This window comes from Embiotoca jacksoni, unplaced genomic scaffold (genome assembly GCF_022577435.1).
Source record: "Embiotoca jacksoni isolate LCO1_2020_lvr unplaced genomic scaffold, fEmbJac1.0.p SCAF_1, whole genome shotgun sequence".
NCBI classification, from domain to species: Eukaryota; Metazoa; Chordata; class Actinopteri; family Embiotocidae; genus Embiotoca; species Embiotoca jacksoni.
The window spans coordinates 24,184,548-24,206,367 of record NW_027185229.1 but is presented as its reverse complement, the minus strand read 5'-3'; the positions used below and the strand labels follow the sequence as shown (position 1 = coordinate 24,206,367).

Below are 21,820 nucleotides of genomic sequence, written 5' to 3'. Positions count from 1 at the left end.
AGGAGAAGGGGGATGTGGGTTGGGGAGGAGGGTACTATACAGGAATTTATTTGTAAACAAATACAAAAAGTGATCAATTTTCATTTTTCACCAGCCATTCAAACAGCGCACGTTAAAGACCAACAAATGAAAACACACAAATCAAAAAGCCTGACTGTTCACTTTGATTAATGTTTAACAATATTCTGGGAAAACCATAACAGGAGACACTCACGTCACTCACTGGGCTGAGCGCAACCAAAAACAATCAAACAAACAAACTAAAACTTCGTCCGACTTGTGATTTTGTTAAAAATCGAATTCTTTTGTTTCTGAGTTGTTGTTTTTATTACAATAATTAATAACGTTCAGATAGTTGTTGGTGGTTTTTTTTGTGTTATATGTTACATTACAAAAAACGGAGTCCATTTTCTTTACGGGGAGAAACAGTTTTCAGTTTATTTACAAGACATCTTCTGACTGTTGAGATAAACTGGGTCGCAGCTGACTGACAGCAGCTATGAAAGGAAGCGTCTTTGTGACGGAGGCGCTGCACATCTTTTATCTGTTCCTCCAGTTCCAGGAGGCCATTAGTGTCCATTTATTCCCATCTTTCTTATGTTGCATCATCCATCACAGTGAACAACGAGTTCACATTGATGTTCCTCAGCGTTACATTATCGTCGTGTGGCTATAACTGCATCATAAAAATAATGCCAGTGTGACAGTTTTGCAGGTGAGAAGTTCACCATCACACGGCGTAAAGTTTCATGAGTCGGCAGGAATATTTTCAGATCATATGGAAATAAATTACACACCAGAGGATACCTGGAGTGAAGCCACATTTCTAAAAAGGTTGGAGTATCATTTGAAGAATTTTTAATATCATGGTTTAAAACATGCAAAAACATTGGAAATGCTCCTTTAAATTTGACTGACTGCTGCAGGTTCCAGTGGAACAGATGAGAAATTGCAGATAAATATATAACTAATATAAAACTTTTACTTTGTGTTGTATAAATGAATCAAGGACACGTCATTTCCTGCTACCCTTCACAGTTGCAGTTTGAAAAATGTTTTGGAAATCTTTTTCTATCATGCAGCAAAGTAATTCAATCATTTTTATTTTTTTTCATTTCTGAGGATTCTGGAAATACCAACAATATCGACCCAGCAATTTACCGTTATATGTTTTTCAACGACCTCCAGGCACTCGGCTGCTCGGCTCTACTACAACTTGAATGCAATAAAATACTTGACAGGCACAAACTAGAGTCTAATCATTTGTTTAGAGTAGAAGTTGAATCACTAATCTCTTCAGCATCACAAAAATAATCACCATGTTGTTATTTTTGTACTTTAACCTTTAAACAGCTGGTGTAATGTTTCTTAACTACTCAGCCATATAAAATAAATCAATGCTGACAACAGAATTGAGAGGGATTCTTTAGTCTTTGTATTATTTAATTTCATTAATATAATATTGCTTTGAAATTTGAAACAGTATCACATTTTCATTGACAAACCATACTCCGTCCACAAACATGGGCAAAGCATTGTATGCTGGTACAGTTTCTTTTCTTTCTTTTTTTTTTTTCTGTTTTTTTGTCCCCCTCTACATTTTGTTACCCTTTAATAATTCCCACAGTTCCTATCTTCAATAGACCTGAATCAATAGAAATGCTCATTAATGGTCTACAGTGCTCTAAACATTACAATACCTACATGACAAGATCAGAAAGTCACATGGAGGCCAGGAAATAGACTTGACCTTTCTGACTGACCTTTCTCGAGACGGGAGTGATACGCAGGCTCCCGTTTAGCCGGTGATGTGGGGCCACGGGTTACCTTTCATCTGTGTGTTGGGATTCATCTCAGGGGCAGTGGAGGAGCAGGGGGATGTACAGAGTGAGATCTAAATGTCAAGAGTAGCGCTGGTTGGCCCTGCGCATTGCGTAAGGCTTACCTCTCAGTTTCTCTCTCTACCTCTTTTCCACTGCTCTGCCCGCTAAAACTCAACACACGCAAAACACACTCGCATCGGCTGCTCCCCTTCAACTCACAGCTTGGTATCCGGAAACTTGAACGCTGGGGTGAGCTACACAAGGAAAACACCAATGTTAAAAAGACCGGGTTACATGCACAGCCATCATCATGCCACCAAAACTTGCTTTAAATAGCTGCTGCTCATTAAAGTGTAATGCTTTTTTTTTTATATTATGCATCCATACTAGAGCAGGTTGTCTTGGTGACACACAAAATGGAAGTACATACGTGACAAATTGTTGGGAGGAATGGCGACGATGGCAAAATGGAGGGATGAGGACGGGTCGCTGTGTTGGCGCGTAACAAAGAGAGGGAACATAAAAAGCGAATGGCAGATGAGTGAGAGGAGACGAGACACTGCTACGGTACATACAAAGACTGCTCAGGCCAAGTGCAATCAAAGGGTACAAAACACAAAAACACTGCCAACATGCAATCGCCAGTGGAAGCCAACAGTTAACGGTCAGAACGGAGTGGCAATGACACGGCCGCGGCACCACACACACAGACCGCTCACGTCGTAACAGTCAGTCTCCAGACGCCGCACCGCCTTCTGGAGAGGAGCTCAATCCCTCACTTCTCCCGCAGAACACAGAAACAAGGACAGTGGCCGGTGATGTAAACGGTAACGGTCCAAACCCCCATGAGGACAGACAAGAAACAAGGCATACAAGCACACACGGCAGGTAGTGCACACAGGGGGAGAACCCACAGATATGTGTCGACTCCACAACGAGCATTTTTCAGTCACAGTGCAGGAGTAAAAATCCGTTAAAAAAAAAAAAATTAAATTAAATTAAATCGGTGTCGTGTTCTCGGCGGAACGAATCCATTCGTATCGACGCGACACCGGGGCGACGTTTAGATTTTGCCCTTTTAAAATGTACGGGAATTACATTTTTTTTTCCACCGCTGTTTATTTTGTCAAATGACATACCTTGCGAGTACTGTACCTAATTCTAAATTGGTGTGAAACGGCATGAATGCATATCCATGTAATCATGATAATAAGATGCTATGTAGGGAAATGTGTCCCAAAATTGTGCAGGGGGGGTTCATTAATACACTCCAGTTAAATGAAATCTTGTTGAAGCGTTTTGTTCGATGACCAAAATTGTGAAATGTGGAGCCAAAGTCGGTACACTCGATATGCTTTTTTTTTTGTGGTATTCTCTGGGTTTTTTTGCTTCAGTTTGTAATAACGTCGGATCCTTCCAGGTCCCGACTTAAATCACTCTGTCCCAAAGTGTTTCAGTTTGCCCCCGTCTATCAAAAAGTATCACAAAATGCACTTACGTCCCATTTGCACCGTAAGAAAAGAAAACAAGGTTTTAAAAGGGATAGTGCCATGATCTTTTAACACAGTGTTTGTTTTGTTGGGGATATTTTTACTTTTAAATTGACAAGAAGAAGATGCTGTGATTTGCAGGCTCTCAGCGCTACCATGATGCTGAGAGGCACTGGGCAGTACAAGGCCAGAGCAAAGACTCCTCCTGACAAAACTGTACCATCATCAGAGCAACAAAATCCCAGCCAGTCACAGTCAATTCAATATACCAGGAAATCAGAAGTGTTGTCTTTTTTTTTTTTTTTCCTTTTTCTTTTTTAAGTCTTTCAGAAGTAGGGTGGAGGCGTGCAGTTGTTGGGTGGTGGTGGTGGTGTTCGGGGAGGTCGGAGGGGAGGTCGGGGTTTTTAGTTGATTATAGATAACCGAAATGAAGTAAGGCCGTTGTCCTCGGTAAAGTGAAGGAAAGTTGTCCTCCTGCGCGTGAGTGTACGAGGTCTCGGTTCTTGGTTCGTTTGGAGTTCAGACATCAGTGATAAGATTCGTGACCGATCCTTAGTGGTCTCGCTATGAGTATTTTACAAATGCGTAGAAAAAAAAAAAAAAAGAAGAAGAAGAAGAACTTTTGCTGCATGTTTGCCGTTTTGTCTTTCATTGATTTAATTGTCCATCTTGCATCCCATGCTAGCAAAGCAGCCTCCTCATAGTGCCTCACAGTGGTAGATGCCTGGTAAGACAGGACAGGCTACAGATGGAGAAAGAAACAAATAATAATAACTGACTCGGGGCAAAACAACCAAACAACTTAGTAAATACAAAATAACGCTGAAAAAAGAATCAGTTATATTTGACAGGTTTGTTCATTTAAATTCTTATAAGTTAAAAAGAACCCATTAAAAGGAAAAAGTTCCAACATTTTGGGAAATATTCTTTCTCTAGCTGGTTAGCTTAGTTTAGCATAATGACTGGAAAGAGCAAGCCTGCCTGTCGAAAGTTAACAACCCTCTCCCAGAACCTCTAAAGATGACTAATTTAACTAATATAGATTGTTTGTTTAATCCATACAAAACTAGTTCAAACTCGTCAATTATAAAGATGCGATCGTGGCAGCGAACGGTGGTTGTACAGTTTGTACAAAACCACCCTGTGAAATTTGTCGTCGGTAAGAGATGCTGGTTGTCAGATTTTGTTGCAGCTTCGTATTTATTATGCAGACATGAGAGTGGTGTCAATATTCTCATCTAACTCCCTGCAAGAAAATGAAATAATCATACTTCCCAAAATGTCAAACGGTTAAACACACTGACCCTTTTAGTGTCACTGTACAGTGAAAACTGTATTTTACTTAATTCTAGGAAATGCTGTCAGGTCAGGCCAGTGTGGCGTCTAAATGCAGAGCAAAATAAAAATGAAAATGCTTGTTTTGCCTGTGGTGAATCAATTTCTTTTTTTTCTTTAAATGGAAAGAGGAATTGTATATTATAAGTCGCTTTGGATAAAAGCGTCAGCTAAATGAAATGTAATGTAAAAAAAATGTAAAGGAAGAATAATAAAGATGCAACCTTTGGGAGCTATCGGGGATTTGGAGGCAGATGCAAGTTGTCAGGAGGAGGAGGATGAGGAGGATGAGGCAGTTTGGTTGAGAGAGCAGGGCCACTGTAAAATGAGATCAGTCCGGGATCATCCGTTCCAGGGCTCCGCCATTGGCTGCAGCAGCAACAGGCGAGGGAGGCTGCCGGGGGGGGGGGGGGGGGGGTGATGGGGAGGCACGGGAGAGCCGCGGGAGTGTTTGTCATGGCAGGTAGGAGGTTGGTGTGGGTCGCTGGGCAGGGCAAAGGAGGGTGCGGGAGTAGGCAGCCCTGAGGGATGCTATACCATCACAGTGAGAAGGCACGGGGCTCACTTGTATATATGTGTGAGTGTGTGCGTGTGAGAGAGGGAGATAAATAGAGAACCGGATGCAGGGGGGAGAGGAAAGTACGAGGGGGTGCAGAGGGGCGGCTGTGGGGATCCGGCCTCAGAATATGGTGGTCTCGTACTTGGTGCTGACGGGGCGCCTGTTGGAGTCCCGCTGGTCCAAGAGCCAGGTGGTGCTTCCCAGGGAGTGCATGTCTGCGTCCATCTCCAGGGGGTCGATCTGCCGGAGGGAGGGAGGGAGGAGGGACGAGAGGGGGGCGTGAGACGTGTGGCAGTGGAGGCCATTGCGCCACACTGACAAGTCCTCAGGTCACACACGTGCATGTGGATTAGAGGTACAGTCCAGTGATCATGTTATAATCACAGACACTCAGGGCTCAATCCACAGAATGGATGATGTCTGACAGAAAGCACACTCGGCCTCTGTAAGCCGCAGCAGTAAACCAAAGATACGACCCTCAGAGTTAAAAAAAACAAAAAATATGCTGATTAGTAGTTCAAAAGCAACATGTGCTCTACACCAGTGGCTACTGTCAAAGCATGAACAGTCAACACACGCAGTTCTACAAACATTATGCTGATCAATTTACTCGAGAGCTACATATGAATGTTAAATAGCTACAAAATCTCACGGTAAGCATTTGATATTTAAAAATTCCCTGCTTATGGATGACACCTTCAATTCATGATGCAGTTTAAAAAAAAGAAAAGGAGAGAACCATCCAACAGAGACAACTTCAACCGTCATGGCACTGCCGTGATGGATCAAACTCTCACTTTAGCCAGCAGTCTTCATAAAGAGAAAGTCAATCACATCAAGAAAGCCTCTCGTCCCTGAATGTGTTGAACCACAGAACTTGAACTAATCGCAATTTAAACTCTAAAATGTGAGATGAAGATGAGCGATGGGAGAGTAAAGGGATGAGGAGAACGTTTATGGTTGGAATATTAAAAACCACAAAACAAGGAGACAAAGTGCACTGCGGCACGCCGACAACGGGAGAAAAAGAAACGGAGGGGGGAGGGATCGGTGTGTAAGCAGATGTATGATGACTAAAAGGACTGAATAGAGGAAAGGAAAGAGAAGGACCTGGACTCCAGGGCTAACAGAGTGCAACGGGAGGAAGGAGGGACGGTGGGTAGTACACGTGTGACAGTGACAGCAGCGGCATTCGAGCAGAGGGGCACCCTGGGAGGCAGGAGGACCAAGAAGACAAGAACAAAGACATGTTAAAAAAAGAAGAGAGAAGAGGGACACAGCATTTTAACACACTGACTGGACTGTGAAGAAAACAAATCCAGCTGCAGCAGTAGTAGGAGCAGTTCATCACCTGTTTTTAAAGCCAAAGGAGGGAATCCCCCAAAAAACGCTCTTCCTGTGTTCCTGTCATATAATCGTTCATTAAACCTTGTTCCCCCTCCCGTAAAGTGACAGCTCAATCCTAGCTTATTTATTTAAGTCCCCTTTGCAGTATTTTTCTTTTAAACGAGTTAGTTGAACCGAAGCGGAAACCAACAGTGACATCACCCAGTGGTCTGTGAACTGATGTACTGAAGCCTCAAGTTTGGATTTTGGTTGTCACGATCTTGCTATTTATGAGTCAGAAAAAAAAAAAGTGGGGAGAAGTTAGCAGTGGGTCTGAACCAGAGGACACCCATAGCAGAAACCTGACTGCAATACACATCTGTCAATCAAACAGACACGCCCCTAAAAATACTGCTTTTTGAGTCCTGATATCTAACTAATAATGGAATTATTTTCAGACGGTCAACCAGAAAATGTATAAAAAGGAGTGACTTTAGCTAATGACACTAAAATACAAAAAAAATGTATTGACTGTATTTCATGAGAAAAGTTGAACGAGTCTATGGAGCCAGGAGCCTTTTTGGAGCCGACCCCGAGTGGCCCGCTGTGGTATTGCACTTTAAGTCACTTCCACATTGGCCTCACTTTTCAGACCCGGAAGCTCCATCCATCCATCCATCATCTTCCGCTTATCTGGAAGCTCCATCCACTTTTATATAGTCTATTGTTGAACCCATTAAAAACTCAGGGGGGGCAAACATTGGCTTAATTAACTTGATATCTACAGCTAATATATTTTGCTAGCATCAGTTGTCATTTCATATGGCAAACTGTAGTGAGCTGAGAAGCCTGCGTTTGTCTACTTCTCTCTGAAAACCAGATGTTTCATCCTTTTTTTGTTGTTGTCATAAATGTGTCATTGTTATCACTAAGCTGCATATGTGCCTTGATAGGAATAAGCAGCTGTAACTACAGGGGGAAGGGCTTAGCAAACTGTCAATCGCTCCTTGGAGAAAATAAATAAAAATAAAAAAACTGTATAGCTGTCACAGTTTCTGTTCAAACCGGCTTGATTCGGTGGAGATGAAAAGCCTTACAACAAATTGCAGTTGACAGGGATCACCCCCCTTCTCATCTAAAACTTAAAACAACCAGGCAGACTCATTATGCAGCCCTGTGATTACTCCATATATTATCCTTACAGACAGGGAGTAAAACTAAATGATTTGTGTCTTTGTATAAGCATTTGGTCCAGCAGTGCGCGTGCTGCCGGCTGCGCGGCTCTCGGGTGACAGTGAACACTAAATGCTTATTATATGCTGCCTGAGAGGTCAATGCATCAACGCGCCGCTCGGGGTCGACTCTACGTGAGCATTTATGGAACACACTTAATCAGAAGTGAGGAAACGGCGGCCGGGTCCGACCGGGCGGGCTGAGCACTCAGAAAAGTCCCAGAGGAAATCATACACCCGCTTGTGAGCAACAAATAAAACTATTCATTCATCACATTTCACATATTCACAAATAGAAAATCGCCTCCGATCGCAGTGACTCACACAGCAAAGTAATGACTCATCACTTTCTACCACTCAGCCGATCTTCCTTTGGAGGTGGCCCACCGGGGGTTCAGCGGCGGAGAAAAAGTCGGTCACGAGGTCTGTGTACGTTTCATAAGTGCACAACGGTGTGTTTCTAACCTTCCCCTTGTCCCTTCGACACGTAGAACACGCACTCGGTCAACATTCGCCACGTTTATCTGGGAGTTTGTAGGGTGGTACTCACTGCTGATCTTCGCATGCTGCTCCATGACTTAGACGGAGGGCGGCTGCTTTTGGTTTCTATGACCTCTGAGCCCAGAGATGTAGGAGGGACATACTGTCGCGCCCTGGACTGAATCGCCATCTGATAGGCCACCTCAAACGCCTGCCCCAGTGTGAGGATGATCTCGTAGGTCTGTGTCTGTGTGAATAAAAAAAAGACCAAAAAAAAAGTGTTCAAATCAGTAGACACAAAATCTTTAATAAAATCGCAGTGATAATAAACAAAACTGGCAGTGTTCCTTTTTACGTTAGATTTTAAATGACTTCACATGAGCATGAAATCAAACTGTTTATGGGGTCATTGCTTGCGCGCCCAACAAACCATTTAATTTCTCGAACAAGCTTTAAGGAAAGCCCAATGTTTTTACAAATGTGCCTAACCGCTCGTATTTGTTGGACTATGTGGTTTGGACCATAAAAATCGACTGCATGCAGCAGCTTTTAATGACTGCTGAATCTGTTACAGTGTTTGTTTTGAGTTAACAGTCATTCGATTAAGTTTACAAATGCTTGTTTATGACAATTTGCTGTGCATCAAACAAAAACACTGCATGGCACACAAAAGCGCCGTTCCTCACATTTTCAGGATAATTACTTCGCATAATTAGCCACTGGCTCTTGTTTGAATAGAACACAATTCAGAGAAAAGCAAATGTAATTTGTATCCGACGGTCTGTCCATGGAGCAGCAGTGTACAATTGAGCAAGGTTCAAAATTGTTGTCCCGCGAAAATCTTTGTCAGTAAAAACAAGTTCCTTGTCGTTAGAGGTGGCTCCATAGTGGTCCCTCTACCAAAAGTAAAACACTGTCAACGACCTTTTACTGATGTTGAGACACAAATGACAACATCATCGGTGCAATGTCCATGGAAATGCCACGCGTAGCGGAAGTGGGACTTCAATCAAACCATTTGATGAGCCAATCAAGAAAATGATGTTTATAGGATGCTGCATGCAGGTTTAACTGCAAGATTCCAAACACGCAAACAAAAAGGACACTTTGGTTTTTCTGAATTATTTACAGCAATTCACAAAAACCTGTGAAAGAGGTATTTTTCCTATTATTAGTTACATTATGCTTATATTTAGGGCGAGCAACAGATTTCTTTGATCTGTTCAAATGGAGCTGCATCACTCACCACTTCCACAGTGCTGAAGACATGACAGAAGTGGTGGCCACTCTTCAGATCCTTGGTAATGTAGGCAAACGTGCAGAGGTCGTCTGGGTCTTGGGCGGCACATGAGATATTCCTGATCTCGTGCTCTGCAACTATAGTCTGATGGAAACAGGAATGAAGTGAGCGCTAACCGGAAATCAACCGCAAATGGAGACTGAAAAAGTCAACTGCAGTGTTTGGGTTGGACGGCTCAATAAACATGGACACAGACAAACATCCGTTTCCATTACCTTTGTGGCTGCATCAATAAACTTGACTCCTCTATAGGTAATGGACAGTATGACAACAGGACCCTTTCTTGAATCCTTTGATTTCTGGAATAGAAGAGAAGTGAATGCCAGCTACGTTTTCTTCTGTAACCCCGTTAGTTCATGTGTGACATTATTATTGTGTATTTGCTTGGATTTATTAATCAACAGACTCATTAAAACAGTTTTCCATTACTCTTTAAAAAGACTGAAAAAATACAATTAGAACAAAAAAGGAAAAATTTTTAAAAAAGTACTTACCCTAATTTTAGCGCAGGCCTCTTGTGTGGACTCAATTCCTCGTAGATCCTTGATTATCATTGATCCTAGGTACTAGGAGAAACAATCGAAACACATCAGAATCAAATTTCAACATTAATGCTGACACACTGCAAGTCAACTACACACTACAGAATAAAAACACAAGCTGCAGTCATTTAATTAAAACATTCTGTTCTCTCTATTTCTTGATAAACAGCAAATAGACTTAATATTGCTCTATTCATGTCCATCTACATTGTTATTAACAGTTCATTTCGGCATCCACGCTGAAGACGGTAACAGTGACTTACTGTTGCCTCGTAGCCGCAGGACTCCAGGATGAGTTTCTCAGGCTGGTGATGCCAGGCGGACACCGTGGCGTAGGTAGCAGATTGGCTCGGTGGCCGGAGGTTCAAACGAGAGTCTTTGTGGCGTTCGCTGTGTCTGTCCTACAGAGGAGCAAAATCACAGGCTGGGTGAATGCAAATGAAAAGAAGGCACTAAACTGAGATTTGTGACACGAAACACATGAAATTATTCTGTAGGACAGCAAAAGGATTTCTTGTGTTAGGCCTCTTATCTCACAGATCTACATCTCAGCCAGTATACACAATAATTATATGGTAAGACACTGTATTTTGTGCACTATTTTAAGATTTGAAAAGCAAATGTGTAGCCTCATTGACTGAAGAATAATGTGTGTCTCAGTAAAGGTGGGGAGGTAAAAAGAAGCTGTACTTTAGTGTGAAGGCAACTGAAGTCTGTCTGGTCAGCACTTTAAGGTAACTCCTTTCTGTGTGCTAGTAGGCTTTTAAATATTCATGTTTGCTGGCCCTTTAGGTCAATGTCGGCTGACCCCAGCTCATTCCTAAATTACTCATCAGAATAAAATATCCCCATGATAATACGCTAAGGTTGTTTGAAAAGGAAAAGTAATAATTTTACACGTCTTTGAGCAGTGCAGCATTTTCCGTATTTGTGGATGCTCCTCTGTTTTCTCTTTGGCCTCTGAGTCAGAAACCCGGCATGCCAGCTCCAATGTTTGTGTCTTAGTTTGACCTTTAACAAATGCTAAAATTTGATCATCGAGTTATTCGTGGTTCTTTCTCTTACAGAGGAGCCCAAGAAATTCATGGAGGTGGAACTAAAAACATGGCAGTCAACAGACATCAGAAACAGCTGTAGGGCAGGGCTATAATTTAATACCGTCATGTTTTGAATTTCGGAGACAATTTATTCGTCAACATGATTGATTCTATGCAAATTCTTGTTAAAAAAAAACAAACAACAAGTCAAAAGGAAATTTGTCAGCCAAGTTTTTGGGCTTTTATGTGAAGAAATGTTTGTTGCATTTCAGATGATTTCATCTGCTATTTTGCCCATATTTTCCTTTTTTTTTATGCATATCAATGTTGGAACTTGAATGAATTCATCCAAATTACCCAGCCATCTAGGATGCTTAGCTGAAATCAGCTACCTACACTAGACAGTGTCTTAAATACATATAACAGGGTGCAGTTTTTCAGCCAGAAGAAGCACGGCAAAGCTTCAAAATATCACTTTTCCCTATATTATTTAGACTCATTATAAAACTTTTATAGAAAATTGTATGGAAAACCCTTTAACAGTCATGTACAAATGGGCAAAAAAAAAAAAAATTAATATCGTGAATATCGCAATGTACCTTTTTGGCAAACCAGCAAATTAAATTCCTAATTAATCAAAGTGTTCCATTGTATTGATGCAAAAATAATATTAAAAATCCAACACTCATACAGAGAAGGTATACTGTCGAATTAATGAGCCTTGGTTTACTAGTCACGGTCACATTTAACGGTGGTTGACTGACTCTGCCCACTACCATGTAATTCAACATCTGAGCGACATCCTTACACATCTCACTTTGTACAGCATTCAAGTGAAAGAAGGTGGAACTCACCACAGAGCGCGGCCTCTCACAATAAGAACGCAGAGATACACTGCAGTCTTGGTCGGCTCCTCTCCGCCTCCGGTCCGACTCAGTCAGGGGCAGGAGCATGTCCATGGAGCGACTGGTGTATGGGTCCAGCTGACTGAGGGGAGACGTGGTCTGGGACAGGAGGTCATGGAACTGACACACACACACACACACAAGACAGATTAATGACTTGACAACGCTGTCTACACGGGCTGGTTTCCCTGGTCTACATCCAAGCTTAATCCTCGACAAAAGAGCCTCTTCCGTGGAGATTCTCAATTCTTTTTAGGCCGGTTTAATCTGCCTGGGAAATCAGCCCTGAGTATTTAACTGTTGTGAACATAATGATATTGAAGAATCTTATTCCAAAATTAGATTTCCGCAGCAGAAAGAAAAGGATCTATTTTCTCACAAAATGACGCTGGCATAGAAACAAGGCTCGCCATGTCATGCTGTTTAACTTTGCTCTTCAGCTCTGCCTGGATGTTGTTTTAAAGGGATGGTAACATCAATGTTTACTTAAATGTAACAACACAAGTAAACTTGAACCAATTTCCAATAAAGGATTTTTTTTTTTTTTTATATACAGACAGTGACACTAAATATGGGTTGTATTGAAGGCATATGCAGAGCGACCCTTCTTAATTGCACACATTAGGCATATCTAGTCTATTAACCAAATTAGCGGGGACAGTATGTTTCTGCACTTCAGTGGTTAAATAGTAGCACCAAGACTGCTGCAGTCCTCGCTGACGTGGAGTGCTTTAGATTAAAACATCCTCCTTGGATTGCACTGTATGTTTGTGGATTATAGACAGACTACACATCAAATCATAGCCACCAAATGAAGACCTAATGATAAATATTGAATGCAAACTCTATCAAATTCCACATCACCAGTCTTACCAAAATTGGGGACAGACGACGGGACTTAGTCGGAGCCTCTTCGTACGGTCTCTCTGCTAGAGAGGCAATGATCCTTTTCCTGTGACCCAGAGGACCAATCTTAATAACCTGGAGAGGACGACGTGAGGACAGAGTATGAGACTTTCCAGTGCACCATCACAGCGATATCTCACACAACAGAATTTATTTAAACGAAGCTAACAGAGATGTATCCAAAACACACTGACAGAATTGGTGGCATGCACCCCTCACTGGCAGACATCCACAGGCAAACAGAAATGACTCTCGTCAATAATTCAGCCTCAATCTGTTTTGCCGTAAGCTTAAAGTACAGCACTGTCTTCTTCTTGGGACACTCTATAATTCACGACCCATTTTTGGACATATTGCTAAAAAAAAAAAAAAAAAAACACGACCTCACCGATATTTGGGACGATGGCATGTAAAATAGAAATAAGCAAAAGGTTTTTGGATGACGTGCATTTCATTTGTCACAATTTGAATACGCATGTATTTTAACACTGCAACACATCTATGCAGAGTGTGTGTCTCTTTAAACCTTTTTCAAAGGCCATTTCAGCTAGTATATCTAAAATCATCTCTGGAGGAACTGTAGGTTAATTTTATGTAGTCAAAACTCATTATCTTAAAACTGTAAATTTCCATAATTGGCTATTAACATTAATGCTCATGCAGTAGAGGCGGATGTTGAGTGATTAATGTTACATTTGCAATTATGTTCCCGGTACAAAATCTACCACAACAGGCTCACATGATTCTCCGTCTGAAGGCTTCAATTATTTATCCAGCGGGAGTCGGAGGCAAGAGGTAACTGGTCTGTACGCTGGATTTTTGCTGCCGTTCTCATCATCAGGTGCAGAATCCCAGTACGCATGAGGTGTGTGGAATAAGAGAAAAATGTAATGCTGCATCGCAGTCTGCCGGACACCATCCCTCACACACGGCACAGACAGCATGCTTGACTGCTGCTTTCCTGTTGCTACTGCAGCTGTTGCTATTTCACCACCACTGTCTTTGTTTGTTCGTGGGTCTGGTTGTGATAAACGCACAGTGACAAGACGGAAAAATATGAAAGCTTTCAACACACTCATTCTCAGCTATAAACGGATCTTTCAGATTTATTTTCAACCATATTGGATCATCTGCTTTGCTTCTCTGATTGTCTGTCATTCAACACAATACCATCTTTCATACAAACTGGTCGTCACCACTGATACAAACTCTAACATTTCACTTTGTGAGATCTCTGCCAATAAAAAAAAAAACAGCATTGGTAGCAAGCTAGATCCCAGGTGATTAGTAGTACATAACTATGTATATACCAACTATCTAACTGCAGTAGATAAGTGTTCCACCAAGTCAGATGACATCTGCATTTAGTCAAAAACAACAAATAGCGAAATGTTCACTATGTAAATAAAGCAGGTGTAGGTTAGATTACTTTCAAACAAGACCATGGCCACTTTCAAACCTTCGTCACAGGCAGTGATTGGTTAGCTGCAGAGGAATTTGTCCTTCTCAGATGGTTTGAGGGGAATAACTTTTAGCATATGAGCCAAAATGATCGCGTGCTTCACAAGAAACGAAAGGACCAGTTGGTAGGATTTAGTGGCAGCAGGTGTTGATGTTGCAGATTGCAAACAACTGAACACCCCTGGCCTGAATCAAGAATATACGGCAAGACTCTCCAGCCAGGTTGAGTATGTGTGTTGACTATCCATTTTTTTATTGTTCACATAAAAAATTTAAAAAAATTTAAAAAAAGAAGCTTATTCAGCTGGTTTAGTGAAGCTCAGCTATGTGAATAAATGTTAGTGTCCGAGAGCTTGATATGTAGCTCCCAGAATTGAATTAGCTCCCAGAGGGGAAAAAAATAAATAAAAAGATTGGAGATCCCTGATCAGCGGCGACCACGAAACCCGCAAAAAAAAACTAAAAAGCCTTCTCTAGAGTCGGTGCTTGGTTTGTTCATTCTGGGATAGTATACAAACATTGCAGTGCACCATAGCGGGCTCCCGCTTCCTGTGAAGATATGAAGAGCTCATTCTAAGATAACAACAACACAATGATTCTTAGTTTCAATTGAGTTTACACTCATGAAAACATAAAGAGTATATTCCATGTTTACCTATAGATTCCCCTAAATCCTACACACTGAACCTTTAAAAGATCAGAGATTCCTTTAATCATCTTTTCAACCCCCACTGAGGTTTATCTGAGAAACCCTTTGAGAAAACACTGCTGTACTCTGGACATACAGAAACAGACAACTCATCACCTGCACACGTGTTGAAACAAAACTGGGACATGCATCTCACTACAACCTCAACAATCCGTTTCCTATAATAAATTAGTCCTATTTTGTAATTACTCATTATCATAAAATGTTACAATATTTCCATCAAGATAAAACCAAATTACATAATTCACAGTCATCAGTCACTACTTCGCTCCTTGCTTTTACATTATCTGTTAAGTATCTTCTAATTAGTCAGTGATGGAGTCATTTGCATAAAACTACAGCAGCAACATTGTCAAAACCACTGAGCGCTACTCTGATATTTCAGCACTGCCATTTCAAGTGCTCCTTGACCTCAATCAAGGTGGTCTTGTCATGAAGGAGACAGAGTCTGTGAAAACTGACCCACAACGTCACAGATCTGAAAGCTGAGGACTACGAATTCCCACTGCGGTTTTTCAACACGGGGTAAATAATTAGTGGTTTCTTACATTGACGATCTCCAGCTCCCAAAGGTTCTTAACACACTCCAGTGTGCGGTAGCCACTTGAAAGAAAGTTGGGAAGATATTCATGCAGGCCAAGACCGTCCAGCCAGGAGGCGAGAGATGTGCTGCCATCACAGCCCAGTGCTTTTACCTACGGAGACAGACGCGTGTAAGTAAGCACGGATTGTAACTTAAAGTGAGGACTTAATTAGAAATGTACATGTTCTTTTCCAATTAGGGTTTCATTTCTACGTCGCAGTTGGTCGATCAGTCTACCACTTGGCTGAAATATCTGTTGCCATGAAATTATGTACAGATATTCATGGTCCCCAGAAGATGACTTTCGGGATCACTTGACTGTTAATTGACCCATTTCTCATCTTCAGATTAAAATTGGAATTTGTCTAATACTGCAATTGTGCAGCAAAAACAGGCTGAGAATGTTAGTATGATGATGTCAGCATTTAGCTAAAAACTGTATTTAATTTCAGAGTCACAAGAAGACTCATCATTCTCGTTCAGAAATATCAACACATTTTTCTACCCTTCCTGCATTTTATCAGCTACAACATATTTATACTTTACACTGACAATATAAGTTAAACCAGTCTTTATTAACCCACTTTACAGAAGGTATGAATCTCTTTTCAAAAAAAGTAATAAAATACAAATAACAACTATAATGCAACACATGATTTTGTTCCATTTTTAATAAAGCATTATTATTACCTTCATACACTTTTGACTTGAATTCACCTAGCTTAAAAATGTTCAGGTGAACAGTAAAATTTGTATCTATCCACAATCCAAGACCTTATTTCCCTTTATTCATCTATTTTTGGCTCATCTGCTTTTGTTATTTATTTGTATTTTTCTGAGACACTGTCAGTCACTGTTGGTCGTCAGCTCAGAGGATAAGTTATGACGTCAAGTACCTTGGGCAAGCTGCGTGCTGCGTGGAGGATTTTCTTTCGGTGTCCCGGGTCAGTGATCCCGATGTCTCTGAGATCCAGGTCCTCCATCACGTTACTTCCCTGCGCGTGCACAAACACAAGAGAGACACACAAATAAACACATTCACACACAGGCGCGCACACACAGACAAAGTCATCAGACATACATGCATGCAAACAACACGAACACGCAAGCACACACGCAGAGACAATATACAATATGTACAGAGTACAAAAGCATAATAAAAATCAAATCAGTTATCTGTTATACAGTATATCTCATTCATACACAAACAATATTTACACATACATACATACATTACCAAACAGGTCAATAAAAGTATAATTTTTGTTCTCGTTTAATCTAACTACCAGGGTTAAATTGTTGCTGTACAATTACACACTTGCTCTTGACATTCACAACATGCACACACAAGCAGAACATGCACATCTCTGACACAAGCAGTAAGAAGAGAGTGGGAGGACAATGAAGTCAAATAAATTGTGCATGCCAAGAGTAATCAATCTAATCTGGTGCGACTCAGAGGGAACAAAGGCTTCATAACTGCAGCAGCGTCTACAAGATCCCTTTACTGCTGCGTTTCATTGAGGGACACTGAACTATCCGAGAGGGAATTAAAATATTTCCCAACATTTTCTAACTTTTCCTTAATTTAGGACATGGAAACAATGAGCAGTAATTGTTCCCCACATCCTGAAATCTTGGCTGTAAAGCAGATTCTTGTCTATTTCTTGGAGCTGCTCATATTCATTTGCAGCTCCAGTTGCTTTGTCATCTTATTCCAGTTTATAAGCAGGACTGGAGATACAAGGAGAACTATGAAAATGTGAAGCTAAGCGGTTTCCCCTGTGGACTGCCGCAGATTGATTCTTCCCGGCCAACAATGTTAAAATGCTCTGTAGTCTTTACTCAATCTGCTCTCGCTGGATTGGCTTCAGAGCACAATGCAGCAGTATTCACGGGCCTGTATCAGGGCGCAGTTGGTAGATTACTCACTGATCGCGAGAATAAAGGTCAAAATGAAGCGGGGTCTGATGCAAGGGAGGCCAAAAATAGATACTCCACTTTTATTAATGGTTTGAATTTGATGATGCCTCAGGAGAATTAGAAAACATAATATTTCATGCTGCATTTGAAACGTGTGACGGGAATGTATGGTTCAGTTCTTACATGGCTTATGAGTTATGGTAGTGTGATTTAATACGATAGGATTTGCAGATGTAGCCATGGTAGAAGTCCTTCATCTCACTAAATGCACTCAGTTAAGGAAACGGTGAATTATAATTGCTCTATTGCTGCCTCACGGAGGAATCGTTCAGAAAAATCTAACTTTGTTACTTCCCCCCCCCCCCCCAAGAGTTAGTGGGCAAAACAATTAACTGGCAGGGAGAAAAAGGTCTCCTGTTATAGTATGTTCAGTTTCACATAACATTTGAAAAGAAAGGGCTACAGAGTTTTATGCAATATTAATACAGGAGAGATGCATGATGGGGAACTTCCAAGTTCTGCACTAGACAGTTTGTCTCGCTGCCACATTGTTTTGTACTTTAGAGAATTAAAGCATAACGCTAAAGGAAAGAAATGAAAAAAACAAATTATGTGAAAAATTCATACTAAAATTAAATGCGTGGGCATGAAGGCCAGGAAAACAAAAGCCATGGGCGCCCCATTTGTAGTAGCTTGAAAGAAGCACAAAATGATAGTCATAGTGTAAAAATGAGAATGGGCACACTGCTTTTCATAATTTATGATCCCTCAAAAGCTGCATCTTAGAGCACTCATCACATGCAGAAAGGCTTGACGTCTCATGTGACACCTGCTCTCTTGCTCTGGTGGGCGGGCCAGAGGAAACTTTCCAAGCAGCACAGTACAGTATATCTTCTGCTGTGACAGCCGTGGTTTGTAGGCAGAGTAAGGCTCGCATGCTGAGACTCCTGTCACTGCAGAATTAGACTGAGGAGGGTTTTCATTTTCCTCTGGGCTTACGAATGACAGTGCGTGTTAAAAAAAAACAAAAAAACAACAACAACATCATCTGCCTTGGGTTTACTCCAATCTTGGTTTTATGTGAAGCGAGTCTCAGATGTGGCCAAGTATTTGTACACTTTTGTCTGGGCTTCATTGTGTTTTCCTTTAACGTGGTGCTATTACATAAACGCACTCAAACATGACACTGAATGGAAGACGAGCCACAGTGCTGCCCTCTACTGAGCAACCTACTCGTCTTTGCAATGAATCCCACAAATTACGTCTGATATTCAAGTTCAGTTAGATTGATCACATCTGAGGGAAGTCTGGCACAATCTAAAAGGGCACAATATTAAACATTCACAATGTCTGCCTGACTATGACCTTTTTCTTGGTTGCAACCTCCACATCCTTGTAAATATCCATGGCTAGTTTGCCTTGTGAAGATAATGATTTATTTCCTTCATGCGTCAACTTCAGCAGACACATTAGGTGTGGCATGTGAATGAGCATCAGAATGCCTAATGGCCCGCAGTCCTCATCACATCATGTCCTGGAAATTCAACATGGAAACTTCAAGCCCAATCAGACAAGGAGGTTGATTGGTTTTCTTTATAAATGCTCTACATAACTCCACAGTTTTTAGTGATACATCTACAATTAAAAATTTGCTATGTGGGTTGAGATATTTTTATTTGGTTTACAATGAGGTAGCCGTCTCTCTAATAGCTCTGGATGTATTAGGCTGTGTAATTTATGTAGCAAATCAATATGAAGGACTGATTTATGGTAACACTGGATTTACCGGATTTCTACATCAATTGAATTGGGTACCTTTTGGATCACATTCAATTTACAAGATTAATGCCAAACTATTATTCCAATTTTATGAACAGTCATTTCTTCAAGAAAATACTCTACCGTGATAAACTACATATTATTTTTGCAATATATAATGATATTTCACTTACAAAGATGAAAGATTTTATCCATATTAAACCCCAGAGGAATTTTAGGCTGCTAACTACATGAAAAAAAATCTGATTATTATTCATCTGTAATATTAATTTTGATAATAATCCTTTATACGTTTGTTTTTGTTGTGACTACAACATGTACTAAGCATGGACTGATTGAATATGTCAGATTAGTATCTGTTCCAATACTGACCTTATGTTGGTGTCCCAATATGACCCACAGTCATGATGGGACACCACCTAAGTTTTTAGAGCCCCATCACCTCATGTAACCTTATATTGAAAAAAAAAAAAACGTTCTTATGAGTCAGAAGCAGTGAGGTATGGCGATTCTAAAGTTGGCAAAGCACAGAACTAGTATGGGATCAGCACCGAGTTTCAGCAGAAACCCTGAGTTGAGGTATTGTGAGGTGAACTGCTGGATGAATGCATCCCTAATATGTACTAAGCATGCATGACATGATTGGAAAAATAAACTTGCCACTATGGTCTTGTGGACAAACTATGACATCACATTTATAAATCTCAGTTTCTGAATTATTTCAAACATATCTTTGGCAATACTGAGCTGTCTTGTGTCCTAAAACTCAATACAAGTATATTGGCATTATTATTAGTCATTAGATAAGTGATATATTGTTCTAACTGTAATCCATATAACCCACCCTTACTGAACTCCTTTACTACAAACACACACATGGCTCGAGCCTCGGTCTCACCTTTTTAACAAATACAAATCTCCAAGTCCACAGTTTGTAGCGGCACCACATTCACAGTCGGAGTAATCACATGTTCTTAAGGACTTCCATTATACTGTGATCACACGCTTGCCCAGAAAGAAAAGCAGAGCAGAGAGCAGCACTTCTTAACTGGAATGCTTTGTGAATAGAAGCACTTTTTGTCTGAGCTAGCTGGTCTTACTTAACTGAGCTCAGCTGTGACAAACAGATGTAACATATAACACATGGTGCTAATACAGCTCTGTGATCTGAGAAACATCTACATTTACGCTGCGTGCCAACTATTTACAGCATACAACCATGTTTTCAGAGAAACATGACCGGTGGATGGAAAATGTAATGGTGTTTTTTTTTTTGGTTTTGTTTTTTTTTACACTCACTGCCAATTGCAATATCAAGTTACTTTCCAGGAAACATAATAGCACTTGTAGTCAGATTGTGGACATATTTTGGGCTGCATTAAAATTAATTCATAACCATTTAATCTGTTTGAGGGATTAAAAAAATTTAAAACATTTGAGAAAAATGTGTTATTTTCAGAAACATTTATCTGCATCAGGTTTTTGGTGGAAAATGTATGTGGATTTTGATCATTTATTTAGTGGCTAAATAACAAATTTAGCAAAAAGAAATGTCTGCATGCAAACATGTGTAACTAAATCCTTTCCATTTATGGGTATAAAGTGCTGGAGCATGCTGCTGCTGCGTAATCACACATTGTGCAGTTATTGCAAAACTGTCTGCGAAGCACCACAACCACAGTACTGAGTATAATGGGTGGAGGATTTAGTGAGATTTGGCATGCAACCATGCAAAGTGTGTTTGGAATAAACCAGTGTGTTTAAATGGAGGATTGTTTGTTCTAGTTATCTGACTTTATACACAGAGGTCAAGTCCAGTAGCTGTAAATCAGAGACTTCAATACAGGGGGAAGAGGTAACTGAAGAATTGTACAATAGATGAGATCGCATGATTGGGAATGCTTGGAGAAAAAAAAAAAAAAAAAAAACTGAATGTGATTTGGTTGTCATTCATCTTGCCATTGGTGACAGCCCATACTCTTTAAGGGGATTCAGCGAGGGGCCATAAATCTAAGCAGGGTCATGCACTGCACAGAGGGTGAAGAGGAGTTATGAAGGGGGAGAGGGGAAAGTGTTACGAAGGAAGAGAAAGGGTGAAGGGGTGAGTGAGAAACAGAAAGAAGGGGGGGGGGGGTGGAGCTACTAAGAGGCAGCAGTGGGTGAGAGAGCAGAGTGGTGACATGAAAAGACAAATGCGGCTAGGTTGACAGAGGGAGAGACAGGTTGATGTAAAGTGGAACTGACCCCTGGGATGACATGCTGCAGGTGACTCACCATGAATCGTAGGTCGTCAAAGCCATTGAGCAGGAACTTGCTCTCGTACTGCGGCAGCCCCACATGCTCCAGCCACTCTCCCACCGGCTGGTCCAGGGCTTTACCACAGGCCCCATCTGCCGAGAGAGGGAAGCGCTTCAGCAGGGAGAAGCCGTT

General features: G+C 41.0%; 1 protein-coding gene across 5 annotated transcripts in view; it reads right to left on the bottom strand.

Moving 5' to 3' along the window:
• Positions 1-27: 27 nt before the first annotated feature.
• anks1ab (ankyrin repeat and sterile alpha motif domain containing 1Ab) overlaps positions 28-21,820 on the bottom strand; it is a 44,711-nt gene continuing 22,918 nt past the window's right edge. For 2 of the 5 annotated variants that reach the window (XM_069149055.1, XM_069149083.1), the window contains 12 exons: positions 21,665-21,780; positions 16,585-16,683; positions 15,654-15,800; positions 12,903-13,010; positions 11,979-12,149; positions 10,351-10,488; positions 10,040-10,111; positions 9,761-9,844; positions 9,492-9,629; positions 8,316-8,492; positions 6,318-6,416; positions 28-5,447 (listed from right to left, as the gene is read on the bottom strand). In XM_069149055.1, coding sequence (XP_069005156.1) covers positions 5,328-5,447; positions 6,318-6,416; positions 8,316-8,492; positions 9,492-9,629; positions 9,761-9,844; positions 10,040-10,111; positions 10,351-10,488; positions 11,979-12,149; positions 12,903-13,010; positions 15,654-15,800; positions 16,585-16,683; positions 21,665-21,780 — 1,469 coding nt within the window. In that variant the 3' untranslated portion in view covers positions 28-5,327. The remainder of the gene's footprint in view (positions 5,448-6,317; positions 6,417-8,315; positions 8,493-9,491; positions 9,630-9,760; positions 9,845-10,039; positions 10,112-10,350; positions 10,489-11,978; positions 12,150-12,902; positions 13,011-15,653; positions 15,801-16,584; positions 16,684-21,664; positions 21,781-21,820) is intronic. The other 3 variants (XR_011178242.1, XM_069149067.1, XM_069149074.1) reach the window with 3 other exon arrangements.